Source organism: Schistosoma mansoni (genome assembly GCF_000237925.1).
Source record: "Schistosoma mansoni, WGS project CABG00000000 data, supercontig 0062, strain Puerto Rico, whole genome shotgun sequence".
In the NCBI taxonomy this organism is placed as follows: Eukaryota; Metazoa; Platyhelminthes; class Trematoda; order Strigeidida; family Schistosomatidae; genus Schistosoma; species Schistosoma mansoni.
Window position 1 is genome coordinate 1,696,872 of NW_017386029.1, and position 15,190 is coordinate 1,712,061.

Consider the following 15,190-nt stretch of genomic DNA (forward strand, 5'->3'; position numbering starts at 1 on the left):
GATTTGTAGATGAGTGTTGGTATGTAGCCACTCACTAGAACGAGATAGCTGCCCGGTGCTCCCAAGTTCTCAATGGTTGCCTGACTTAAATTGGTTCGTGAAATCAATAAAATTCAATAAACTTCATAACCCAATAGTGATAAGACAATATCAGTTTAATAAATTACCAAGATGTACCATTTAAATAATAGATGATGACATGATTCAAATGTATTTTTTTAAACAGTAAACCGTAGTAAAAAATCAGTAAAGTTGGTCAAAAGAAAACAGTTTATGCAGTAAAATGAATATGAAGAGATTATTCTTTACAGAAGCGATTTATTAACCTCATAATTAAGTAACATTACATTCATATCAAGTAGTATTCTAAGTTACAGTTTCAAGATATATCTCAAATACTTTGATTTTATGAATGAACTGCTAGTTTCAAGGAAGATAAACATCATTAGTTGGCTAAATGTTACTACTATATATTCAACAAAATTTTGATTATATCGATAAATAATATTAGTTAATCAGATAAACTTTATCCAGACACTATTGTAACGACTGAAATTCCAATATTCGGTTTGAACGCACAACAAACGAACCAAAGTTTATTCGATTAGGTCAGACTACATTCTTCTGTATAGCATACGAAGCGTTTTTGAGTGACTCGTATTATATAAAAGGTACAAAATACCTCAAACGGTACAGCCTGTGTTATACAGTCAAGGGTTTCTATATCACAACTATCATAAACAACAGAAGGAATAGTTAATAAACAAGAGTTCGAAATCTGAGAATCAATAAATTTTTTCCAACAAGATGGGATCAGATATCTATCTACAAGGAGCCCAGTAGTCTTTTCGAGAGGACAGCTAAAGGTTAACAGAAATACATTGAACCAAGCTATGACCTTGAGTTTAGTAAAACACGAACTTATTGTCAATAGTCCGGCAACATGCAACAGTAAATTAAGTAATAAGTAATACATCTTTAAATAGGATCAAATATTAAAGGCCTCGACAAGGAAGACTGAAGGATATAAAGTGTGGTTGACAAGAGACCTGAATAAAGGTTATAATACAAGACAAGGAGAAAAAACAAATAAATGACAATGCTGTTCAATAAAATGCACTGGAAGGATTTTCAGTGTATTCTTTCCGTTACAACTATTAGTATTTTCTGATTTGAATCATGAACTAATTGATATTAGACCACCATTGAAAACCTGGAAGTACTGGACGGCTGTGGCGGAGGTTAAGCGTCCGCGCCCAAGACCAATGGGTCCTGGGTTCAAATCCCGCGATCGGGATCGTGGATGCGCACTGCTGAGGAATCTCATACTAGAACGAAACGGTCGTACAGTGCTTCCAGGTCTTTCATAGTGTTCTAGCTGTAGTCGACTCATGAATTCAACTATTTAAAATAATTTAGAGATATTTAATAGGGAGTTGTTGTTCATATCTTGATCAGATCCATAATACTATGGGTTTTTTAAATAAGAATAACGTCAGTAATTGAATAGTGCGAAAGAAGAAAATACATACTTTGTAAGAAGTGCATATAGTGATATCAGAAAGAAGACTTATATATACATGCGGTATTCATGTATTGAACACATACACAGAAAGACACATATTTCACGATCTTTGATATACACATAGAAGTATAGATGTGTAACGTTGTAAGATTTATCCATCGTTGTATGAATCAAACTATATAATCAATACAATAATAAATATTCTAACTAATTCATGCTGTTGATTTTTTCTCCCTCTTACTTTATGATTCATTAGAAATGTCTTTGTCTTCTGCATCCACTACTTCTGTTCATATCACCAATGATCAAACTTCAACAAACCAGATCATACCACAAGTTCAACCCAATAGAAATTCTCCTAGTTTAACACAAATTCATCAAAATACTCATCATATTAAAATGGATGAAAATCTACAACATGATTCACCTCAATTATCCCAATTAATTCATTCACCTACAATAGAATTCAATCCATATAAATGCTCATTAAAAATGTGTCCAAATGAATTAAATCCTATTTGTGATTCCGAAGGTACAATCTATTTAAATGATTGTTTATTAAAAAAGTATTCTTGTCGAAAGATTGGTACTGGTGAATTGCCAAGAATAATTTCGTGTAATTCAACACTTCAAAGTAAGTAGTATATGAAGAATCTTTATCATTTTAGGTATATTTTCTATGAATTCAATCATGGTAATCATATGAATGTTTATTAAAATATTTTGATTTAATGATATTCTACATTGCATCGGCACCTGAACTAATGATAGGGAGTGAAGTAGTTGAGTGTGTAGAACACTTCACTTATCTTGGGAGTCTCATCAGCCCTTGTGGTCTGGTGTGTGACGAAATCTCAGCACGGATACAGAAGGCTCGTCTAGCTTTCGCCAACTTGCGTCATTTATGTCGTAGGCGAGATATCCGTCTAGCAACCAAAGGACGTGTTTACTGTGCAGCAGTTCGTTCCGTCCTACTTTATGGCAGTGAAACATGGCCGATAAGAGTAGAGTATATTCGTAGGCTACTAGTGTTCGATCATAGGTGTCTTTGAAGCATTGCTCGTATATCCTGGGACCGCCGGGTAAGTAATGCAGTTGTTAGGAAACGGGTATTAGGTAGGGATGGCAAATCGACTGATGAAGTAGTGAAACTTCATCAGTTGAGATGACTGGGACACGTGTTACGTATGTCCAACCACCGACGTGCGACGTTTTGTGGTGTAGGAGTAGGTTGGAAGAAAGCTATGGGCGGCCAGACCAAAACGTGGCACAAATCCATGAAGTCACTGACTAGTGGATTGAGCTATGTTTGTAGGTGTAGACTACCTGGTTGGGACTCGCGAGATGATAGCAATCGATGGTTGGAGACCTTGAATGACATGGCTCAAAATCGTTTGCCATAGCGAAGGTGCATCCACCCTTTGTGTTCTACCAGATTCTAATTCTCTGAATCCTTCATGTCCCTATCCTTTTTCTCTTTTCAAATTTATATCACTGTATTATACTCCTTCAATAACATCTTCAAACCCTAATCTTTCAGATTACTGCTCATACTCTTACTACTTCTACCACTATGGGATTGGAATCGACAACTGAATCTCTGTGCTAATGTGGTATGGCAGCTCGAACTGATGTACGTACGCACGAAGTTCTACGTTGCAACTGACTGACTGACTGACATTATGAACCAAAAGGTACTAAACTTTATTCCATAGGATGAATCCAATAGGAATCAAACTTAAAACTGTCAGACTTCAAAACGTTTTCGTTACTTTTTTAACCGATGAATTAACAGTGAATAATCTACATTTTGGACATCATTCAGTTCATGATAGTATGAAACTGTCACTCTGTAAGGATGGCTCGTAGGTAAACTCAAGGAAGCCTCTAGAAGCCCAGAAAGAGCCGGAGACATTCCATCCAATCACCACTAGGGGAATATTCTAGAATGTCGACGTGTAGCTTCCCTATTGGATGGATGAGAGGGACCCCCTATGTGCTTATTGGATGTCCGAAATGATGATTTTTTTTTCAGCCAGAAACTATAAATACATGAGATTTTTGTACTATATTTGACACTGTTTGGGGTAATAAAATTCCTTCTTACTAGTTTTCTGTCTTCGCTCTTGCGAGTTCAATCGTTCAAGTGCTCTAGTAGTACGCGGCATAGAAAGAATCAAAGCTCTAGATATAACACACTCATTTTTAGAACAACACATGTAAGCGAACAATTGTTTTCAATTAGATCATCATCAGGCTTTACTCTAATATACATGAATATTTATTCGAAAATGTTAGACCAATCAAGGCTATTTGAGTCAATAATCACAATGAAATAGAATACGTAACCAAGCATAATAGTTAAAAGTTCAAGTTGATAGTGGGAAGACAGGTGTACTGATAGTAGTAAGAATACTAAATTACGATAACACTCATTTTTATCTGTGACACATATCTTACTCATTGTATTGTTAGCCTAGCACAAATACTATCATTCTATTTCTTTTTTTGATTGTTTCTTGATCTTCATCTATAGCGTTCATACAGCTTCGCTACTGACCGATAATGAATTAAGATTTTCATAGAACGCTAACTTCTGAGTTTGAGTGACTATTAGGAACCACCAGTAAAGTTCATCTGTAATTTAAAATAAACTGGCAGTCTCCCGTTTACTTTAACCATGTCTCACCCTGCACTGAACTCAGTGACATCCTTATTTCATTGTTCCGTACGTGAACCACTTATCCTGTTCAATCTTTTACGATTTAGTATCTCTTCATTTATTAGTTTAAAAATTAATATTCCGTTACTCTTCAGACAGATGCATTTTTAGGCCATAAATTAATCTCTCTCTATGTCAGTTACAAATAGAATATACTAATATGTTCCTTTAAATCACTTCCTTGCTCTATTTAACATTCGAAACATGTTCCAGTGATAGGCAGTTAATATTTTCTAATGAATTAGCACAATGAAAATAAAAGTAGTCTAGAGGTTGAGTTCATGAAACCATAAGTTCTGGGTTTGAGTCTCGCCCATCGGATCGTGAATGCTCACTCATGAGAAGTCCCATACCAGGAAAAAACGGCCTTTTATTACTCTCAGGTTTTAAATATTGATCTTAGATTGATTCGCGATTTCAATGAAATTCAACAATCTCTGTCATACCATACTGAAAATGAAAGTATTTGTATGTATATACATACATATAACTGTCTATAAATTATAAATTATTTACTATTTAATGTTTCCTTACAGTATTTACTTACCTCATGTACTGTAATCTGTTTACTTTAGAAAATGAATTCTTAAGTGTCGTATTCTGTTACAATGACGTAATCATTTATATTTCTTTTACAATAAAATACACCTCATTAAAGTTTCTAAATATGTCATTCCTAAGACTGAGATAAAAGCTATAATACATATTACGCACTCACAAACTGGCTAACATTTACCTCAATAAATGAATAGATGAATACAGACACTAATGTTCCTCAACATTAGTATACGTCATTTGCAACTAGAGATGTTTGTCGCTTTCATTTCCTGAGATTTTCATCTGGTCTTATCCAGTCACCATTATTGATAGAACTGAAATTGACTGATTTATCAAAAACAAATTTCATACATATAGTTCCCTATATCATTTTGAAAAGAGTCATAACAAAGATTCTGCTGGAATCGCATGAATTCATTTTATTTCGTTGGTTTTCGTTAGCTGCTTACAATATGTAAGATTTAAAAACCGTATTTACAAAATGAGTTTAAAGTACTCACATGAAAGAATTTGGTCGGAAGTTATGTTGAAGACATACTAGTATAGTATATCGAGGGTAGAAATGAATTTAGTAGACTAAATATTGTAAATATATATTTTATCTAAAAGAAAATTCTACAACACTGGTTGTGACAACAGTTCAAACGGCCAGAAACAAGTGATTACATAATGAGTAAACGTTGATAGGAATAAAATGAGTAAAGCTCAGTTCATAAAATAAGATAACTAATTTGGAAGATAGTTCAAGTAATAAATGCAAGAAAGAGTTTAAGAAAAAAGAAGTTTAGGATGCAACGAAGGAATATTTGTCACCGAGTTAAGGAAAGATTGATAACTATCTCCTTCTGAACACACAAATCAGGTTTCTAACGCCTGATAGCAACGGCCTCAGCAAGCTCCAGAAGACTGGTGTTTGGCTGTTTACTGATCACTTTGAAAGATCGCAAGGTATCGACCTGATGTCCTGTATTGAAGAATTCGTCCTTGATGATTACGATATAGCATTTTAAAAGCTGTATTGCTGTCAATCCTATGCTTTAGTTCTAGCATATGTCTTGTCATCGATGAAAATAGTTTTCTATTTCTCACGTTTATCAGAGTATCCGGCGCTAATTGACTTCAAAAACATCAGAGGATATATCCTATAACCCTTAGTTGCATTGCTCATTTACTTCCTCCTATGTTTATGTTTAGACACAAGCATGTAGATTGGTTTAATGCAGTTGGATATGACATAATCGTTTGTACAACATCTAGGTCTATATGGTATCCCCCCAAATGACCTAGTACGGTTGAGAGTGGGGAGAGTCCGCTCTCCCTCTCCAAATACTCTCACATGGCCACGCCTACATAGCCTATGCCAGTGAAGTCCTACCCACTGCCTTCTCGTGTCATTACTGTTGTTTACGAAATTGAGAGAACGAAAAGCGAATGTCAGACGCTTTAACCAGGTTGGTGAACACGGCGCGTCCACCTAGGGGAGTTGGAAAACCCTGATTCCAAACCAATCTTGCACATGGGCTTCAGTATCCCAAGGGAACAAATGGCGTATGAATCAACCGTTGGTCACCACCTACCATGGGACTACATCTCTTCACGATGCTCCACTGCCTTGTGGATCAGATCTTTAGGTCAAAGGCTCCGGGTGTGGTATCCTAAGAAAACCACCTGCTTCAGTTTGGGTACCTGGGCAGTATCACAGCCCTCACACAAATCGAATGAGATTTGTGTGGCGCATATATATCTGGTGCTTTTTTGTACCAATATTTATGTGTTTAAATAAAAAATTAAATAAAAACTATATGGTATCATGGGCTTTGTTTTTTCAGCCGTAATCGATTTAGCTATGTAATATGCTTTCAGCCTCCGTCTCAAAAAGTAAGCAGTTCGACTCTCCTAAAAATGGTAAAGAGATATAAACCTTTTTCTTTGCAACAGATTTAAAAAGAGCTTTTACGGTTAATTAACTTTTACACTGATTTATAATTTTCGGAAAGTAACCATTCAATATCACTACTTCAGTCAGTAGCTTCGTGTTTTTTTCAAACTCACCTTTAACTCAAATTCTTCGAATTAGAAAGGCATTTTACCAAGCCACATATGTGCTACAGTAGACAGAAGCTGTGGAAATTTAACTAATATTCATTTCAGATTGGCTTCTTGTAAATTACTACTTTGTGTTCATTTGACCATTGATTTAATTGGACCTTATTAATTTTCGTATAAAATCCCTTGACAAATATATATGATCAGATTGTTCTAAATGTACCGCGCAAATACATCGGGTTGTATAGATCAACTTGCTCTTTGAATTGTTTTTTATTAATTTTCAAACTTAATAAATTTTTGGACAGCAGATAAGACCCAATGAATTCATAACTTTGACATCTAAAACAATGACGATAATATAGATTCACATTAACACTTCATCTACTAGTATCATTGATACATTTGATGTAGAGTTTTGTAATGACAATCACTCTATCTAAATAATTAGTCTTAATGATGATGAGTTTCTTAAAAAAAGAATAATGTTACTCTACAAATTGAATCAACTGTCTACAACTTCGATTTCTAAAAAAAGTTGTTTCACTCTGACTAGTTGAATTTTCCAGTTGTTTTAAAAAATATTCAGCTGTTATTTAATTTCATTCCATGGGAAACCTGGATGCATTGGACGATCGTTTCGTCCTAGTAAGAGACATCGTAGAAGTCCTCATCCACGATCCCGCTCGTAGGATCCAAACCCAGGATCTCCGGTCTCGTGCGCTTTTGCTTACCCTGTAGACAACTGAGCTGGCATCCAACGGTGTTAATGTCTAACTTCAACCAATCCATGAAATTGCGCCACTGTCCACCAGTAGAATTTCATTAGATCATTTCTGTTAGTTTTCTTTTACTATTTAGAATAACTTTACAAAGGAAATAATTTACCGCAAGCGCAAAACACAAAGGTACATACATGCACATATATTTCTGTTGTTCAATATTCAGTAGTATGATAAATTAAAACAAAAAAATGTAAAAAAAAACATTTCACCTATAATTTATCATATTCTTGATAGTTATAGTCACCGAGAAAAAAAAAGAATTTGAATGCAACCAGTCTGTTATGATAAATTCATGCTAAATACTTTGCTTTTCTTATAGTTAAATATCTTTATTCTATCATTATTATTAAATTCTCAATATGAACAGTATTATTATTTAGTAGGTGGATATTATTTTCAATTTCATGGATTCATGTATATGTCATTTAAAATAAATGAAACAGTTGTTTAATTTTGTAAAATAAGGTTCCCCATAGTAATAATAATCATGTACACACTAGAGAATAGCTTCAAAGTGTAACTCCGAGAACTCTTGTGAAAAGTCATACCAGTGGATTTTTACCCGTGTCGAGTGTGACAAAGTTATACACCGCATGCAATGGATGAGAGTTGAACAATATCCTTAATCGATTGAATTTAGACATGTATACCTTTGTAGTCCGTCCTCCTCAGTTGTCTAAAAGTTAAGTGTTCGAACCGAAAGTACTGTGTTCGATTATCAGATCCAAATTTGTGGATGACCAGGGTTGAGGAGTTCCATAGTAGGACAAAACGGCTGTTCGGTACATTCAGTTTTCAAATGATGGTCTAGCTAAGATCACTTCGTTTTTTTAAACTGTAATTATATACATATAATTGTGTTGCACGATAAATGACCTCTTTAATTGTTTAGCCCACTTATGGCAACGTGAGCTAACACTTCGTATTAAATTTATCAATATGTATATTTTTCAACAAAGGTCGTTAAGGTTGATATTTCACATAGCAATGGTATTATTACGACATAATCGATAATCTTTACTACAGAATATTCAAATTATAAATTCTCAATATGAACAGTATTGTTCAGTAGGTTAATATTACCTACTTACGCTTGTTACTCCCAATGGAGCATAGGTCGCCGACCAACATTCTCCAACCCACTCTGTCCTCGGCCTTCCTTTCTAGTTCTATCCAATTCTTGTTCATTTTCCCCATGTTTGTCTCCATTTCTTGGTGTAATGTGTTCTTTGGTCTTCCTCTCCTCCTTTGGCCTTCAGGATTCCAAGTGAGGGCTTGTGTTGTAACGAAGTTGGGTGCTTTCCTCAATATTTGTCCTATCCACTTCCAGCGCTTCTTCCTGATTTCTTCCTCCACTGGATGGAATCTGGTTTGTTCTCTCCCATAGTAGGTTGTTGCTGATATAGTGTCTGGTCAATGGATCCGAAGTATTTTCCGTAGTCAAGTGTTGATATTTTTTTCAGTTTAATAAGAATTCATGTATATGTCATTTGAAATAAATGAAACAGTTGTTTAGTGATGTAATATAAAGTCTTATTTTCTATATTATTGTCTTAAAACTATTTCAGACAGATGAGTATATAACTGTTTTTTCCTAAATATCAGTTATGTTTATGTGAATACGTTAAAGTGATCAATGATGATGAACATTTATTAGGATACTTTAATTCTACATTTACTGATTGTCAAAAGGTATACAAAAATATAGAAAGTAGTACTGAACAAGTATCAAGAATGATTAGCTTTAGACCGAAATTTCTGCTTTTTCTTCAATGAGTAAATTATAGTTAAGATAGTAGTTTTAAATAAAAATATTGCTGTTTTATGATTTATTTCGGTGAGACTCTAGTTTACGGACGACCTCTGAGAGATGTCAAAGTGACCTTGAGAGCGTCTACCTACTTCCTAGCGCTAAATGAGGGTTATAAGGCAGTCTGAAGAATAAGGATTATGATTCATAGTTGATGGTTAGGAATTAGATTTATGATTTTTCATCAAGAACTGACATCAGCTAAAATGCCATGACGCTGTTTGACCAAATAGGTGAGTGAATTGCGCGCCGAAATTCAAGACCTATTATTCTAAATCTGATTGGTTCGTTCATGAATTGTATTCTCACCTTTATCTCGATAATGGTCAATACACTAAATATTTCTTTTATTCCGTTAGTTTCTAAATTAAATCATTATTGATATACAAATGAATTTTACCAGTCAAATCCACGTGTCAATCTAAACTAGACAACCACTGAAAATCTGGAAGCAGTGGAAGGCCGTTTTGTGACCTTGTACAACCGTCCATCCATTGTCTGAGGTGGGTAACGGTCTCATATCCGACACAGATTAAACTCCACTGGTCACGGCTTCTCACTAGAACTCCAGGAAATACCTCTTGAAGCCAGTCCCTAGTGAGGAAACCCACAATAAGACAAAACGGTCGTCCAGTGCTTCCAGGTTTTCCATGGTGGTCTGGCTTCAATTAACTGATGAATTCAACTATATGATTTAAATGTGCCAATTAAAATGAATATTTAGAAGCTGGATTTTTTTTTCATCGATTTGAAGAAAAACTCAACAAATAGATTAAGGATAAAAAGAATAACTGTTAGATATAACTATTAACTGAGATTTGTTTAAAAGTAACATTCATATATTTTGTATCACAAATCGATATTACTTAGACTACCTACAGAAAACCTAAAACACTAAACGGCCAGTTCATCTTATTATGGAACTACTCACTAGTGCACGTCTGCAACTTCGTGTCCAAGATTCGAACCCAGGACCTTTAAACTACCGTAGGAATGCTTAACATCCAGACCACTGAGTAGATATTCAGTGGTGTCAACTCAGTTCAACCCATTATTTAATATACAGCACAATTCACAGCCTTGAACGATCTGTTGCTTCTTAAAAATACTGAGGATTTTAGAATGATACAAAACTTTAATCACATAGAAAATTCTTACCGATTCCCCTCAATCATCGAATATAATACCTATGTTTTCTACTAAATACTATAGTTTCATATATGTTATTCTTTGGACAGTTATTTTAGCATCATCAACTCTTCAACAATTGAAATATAAAGTTATCATTTTAAGACAGTGGTAACCAAGTTAATCAGCAAAAAATTCTACTATTTATTGTTCGCTTATGTTCATCTATTTTATTTGTGTATTCATTTCAAGATAAATAAAAATACAAACTTGTAACAAATACATATTACTATGTGATTATAATGACTAATCTGTATCTAAAATAGGTTATGTTTACAGATATAACAGGTACCATCTTCTAAAAGACCTGTATATAAAGTATCATTTTGAGTCGGACCAAATAAAAACAAACAAATCTATAAAAAAAAACAAAAAAAAACAAATTCCATGTCCATTTAAAACACAGGCATTAGATATTAATTTGTTTTGGCAAATCTTTTATTTTTTTTCCTACACAATTTAAAAATAATGCGATAATGGAAAACGAATCAAGGTCATTGAAATGATTCATTAAAACATTGAAATTATTGTTTTGTATTAAGGTTAACTATCTTTATTCGTCTATGTCTACAAAGTGAAAAACAAACAAACAATGAAAGTGTTCATGTGAGAAAGTATGATAAATGATGGTTTGTTTTGTTTTTTTCTTTTTCGCCATTCAATGAATTGGTGTTGCTTTTAACTATGTGGTTGTTCTTACGTTCAACATATTTATGAATGTTAAAATTATGCTTGAAAGTTTAGATACAGATTTATAGATGATATAAATGAAAATATTATTTTAGAAAATTAAGCTGGTTGAAGATGGATAGTGGTTAGCAATGGAATCCAGGACGTACGTTTCGTTCTATTTGGGACTCGTCAGATGAATGTGCCTGTATCTCAGAATTGATATTTACCCTGGAACTCCAACCCTGTACGGTTCGCTTCAAATATCATCGCATTATTCACTTAATTACTGAGTCCTGATAAACACTTGCTTATGGAAAGAGGTGAAGTTTAACTTCACTTGTCATTGTTAACTTGAATTTTCCCATAATTGTTTAGGACTGTAATTGATCAGTCTCTTATTGACATATGTGCATACTTCGCGTTTTGCCTCGATATTGCTTTAAGTCACAAGCTTTATAAGCAAAAATTCGAGTTCCTGAGTGATTATCAACTCTAAGATTCAGGTACACTTAGCTGACGAGTCCAAATTAGGACAAAACGCGTGTCCTAGATTCAACTTCTAGCCACTATCCATCTTTGCTTAGAATGTTTGTGACTTGAGGCAATACGCACATTATGCACATATGCCAATAAGATACTGATTATTTACAGTCCTAAACATCAATGTGAGGATTCAAGTAAAAAATACCAAGTGAAGTTAAACTGGTTGATTCAGTTTATCGATTTGAAAACTTGTAAACAGTTTTGTTGTGCGATTCTGTCATTTTCATAGTTCATGTTTATTTTGTTAAAGATTTATTGAAGATATTAAATAACTTAGTAGGTTTTTGGTTCTATTTCTGTAGTACGTAACTTTTTATAGTAGGCTGTCTGAAAAAAGTAACTGTACTAAGCTATAATTCTTTGTTCAAATTATTTACTTAGATATATTATATTTAACAAGGATACGATTACACAATGAGTGTCCAGTTCATCATTGTTTACAGGATAACAACCATAAAAACGAGCTTTTTCAATACTTATTAAGTAAATGCTCACAAATTATAACTTGGTTATGTATTTGACAAATTTTTTTGTGAACTGACTCTGACATCAGTTACTGTCTAATCATTTTATTAGACTTAACCACCTTGTTTATTGAAAACCCTCTGATATTGTTTTATATATCTGATCAAAACACTAGGCATTTTCCTAGTTCTAAATAATACGAGTATTAGATCATAGGTGTCTTTGAAGCATTGCTCGTATATCTTGGGACCACCGAGTAAGTAATGCAGTTGTTAGAAAACGGGTACTAGGTAAGGATGGTAAATCGATTGATGAAGTAGTGAAACTTCATCAGTTGAGATGACTGGGACACGTGTTACGTATGTCCAACCACCGACGTGCGACGTTTTGTGGTGTAGGAGTAGGTTGGAAGAAAGCTATGGGCGGCCAGACCAAAACATGGCATAAATCCATGAAGTCACTGACAAGTGGACTGAGCCATGTTGGTAGGTGTGCACTACTTGGTTGGGATCCGCGAGATGATAGCAATCGATGGTTAGAGACCCTGAATGACATGGCTCAAAATCGTTTGCCATAGCGAAGGTGCATCCACCCTTTGTGTTCTCTCGAATTCTAATCTTCTGAGTTTTTCACGTCCCCATCTTTTTTCTCTCTCAAAATTTATTTTACTGAATTATACTCCTTGATTGACATCTTCAAACCCTAATCTTTCCGATAACTGCTTATACTCTTACTACTTCTACCACTATGGGATTTGAATCGACAACTGCATTTCTGTGCTAATGTGGTATGGCAACTCGAACTGATGTACGTACGTACGAAGTTCTACGTTGCAACTGATTGACTGACTGACTGAATACGAGTAGCACTTTAAAGATACTTATAATGGATTATATATACCAGAATCTATTTTTATCCAGTTTCTCACAATCTTAGTTTTCCAGAGTATCAGTCAATGAATGGTAACTAAGATTATTGTTATAGTCTTTACAACTATTCGTAATCTCAAAGTCAATTTATATATCTGAAAAAGTTAGAGTGGTTTATTATAATACTTAGATTGTGAACAATCGAATAATTTAAGACATATGTTAGGACTTCCCAGAGGAATATATCTTTACTCTAATGTTTATACTTACACTAAAACTCGAAACCAGGGCCAATAGCCTAAAAACCTAACACTTTACCGATTATGATACTGAGTTCAAATAATCATTGACTTGTTCAGTGGGTGTTAGTGTGTTATTAAAGGTTTATAATCTTCTGTTGTGGAAAGTTAAAACTTCATATTATGAGTTTCTGTTTTCGTATGTCTCTATAATAGATTGACTCAGTATGGCCTCTTGTCATAGGGTTCAGTACAGTTGAATGATATTATAGATATGGTACATAAAGATATGATAAACATCGTGATAGTCACCTCTATAACCCCTTCATTTGACTAACATATAGATCTTCACTTACCTCATATGGCTTCCTTTATTTCACTAGTCAATATTTACTTAATTTCTATCTTAATATAAAAATTATTATGAACTACAATAAGAGACTGACCAGTTGCAGTCCTAAACATGAATGGGAAGATTCAAATAAACAATACTAAGTGAATTTAAACTTCACCCCATTGCACAAGCAAGTGGACTCAGTGGCCGAGTGGATAACGCGATGGCGTTTGAAGCGAAAGCTACTGGGTTTGCGTCCTGGATTCCACTGCTATCCACTATCCATTTTTGCTTACCAATTATGAACTACTATTCATATTATTAAAATGTAAAGTTACACAAATGAATCTCATCATTAAACAATGATGTTACATTAAGTCATATGAAATGCCGATGATATTTGATATTCCACTTTCTAGTACCTTTTTTTCAACTGATATCTGATCCATGCTACAACAGAACTGGTTGAGACAAATTTATTACTGATGTTCAATTTTAGTTTAAAATGTAAAAAACGTTGAGCCATTCGAAGTAAATTTATTTATGTAGGACAGTTATCTTTGAATGATCACTGATCTTCAAGCTATAGTATCAGTGAAATGAGTCAATTGTCCATCTTAAGTAGGGCATTACAACTGAACATGAGTTTGATGGTAAGATTATTTCTTCTTCAAAAATGAAAATGACATATGAAATGTAACGTATTTAATGTTATCTCAATTATCTAACTACCAAGCGATCTTCTTGAGTTCAGTCTTAATTGAGCTAGTATATTCATATTTCTGAAACGTTTCATACTAGAAAAAAACATCTATCCTGTGTGTTTAGCTTTTTCATTATACTCTAACTAATCTTAGACCCATCATTGGTGTCTTCAAATTCGACAATCTTCAAAAGACCCTATAATATATTCTATGTTAATATGTTCACAAAACAAACCGAATGATATATTCACCTTATTCATAATTAAAAATTTACCGATTGTCTTACAAATCTGAATAATTAATGATTATAGTTACTACTAATGTAACAGTCTTTATTTCTGTAACATACATATTGTTCTATATGATATGATAAATTGAAATATGACTACTAACCCATATCTATTCATTAATGATAATGACAGAATAGATAACAAAAATGGTTTGTTATGTATTATACCAGATAACTACATATGATACAGTCTCTGAAGATGACTATATCAGTTAGAGATGGATAGTGGCTGGCAGTGGAATCCACGACGCGCGTTTCGTCATATTTGGGACTCGTCAGCTGGATGTACCTGCATCTCAGAGTTGATGTTCACTCTGGGACTCGAACCCGGTACCCTCGCTTCAAACGCCATCGCGTTATCCACTCGGCCACTGAGATTCAAACAAACAATACTGAATGAATTTAAACTTCACCCCATCGCACAAGCAAGTGGCTATCAGG

The 15,190-nt window shown here is 34.1% G+C and overlaps 1 protein-coding gene across 1 annotated transcript in view; it reads left to right on the plus strand.

Annotated features, from left to right (window-relative positions):
- Smp_155050 (agrin, putative) overlaps positions 1–15,190 on the plus strand; it is a gene marked incomplete at both ends in the record, with an annotated part of 123,646 nt that overhangs the window by 29,879 nt on the left and 78,577 nt on the right. The window contains one exon of the mRNA XM_018790577.1: positions 1,782–2,159. Coding sequence (XP_018646205.1) covers positions 1,782–2,159 — 378 coding nt within the window. The remainder of the gene's footprint in view (positions 1–1,781; positions 2,160–15,190) is intronic.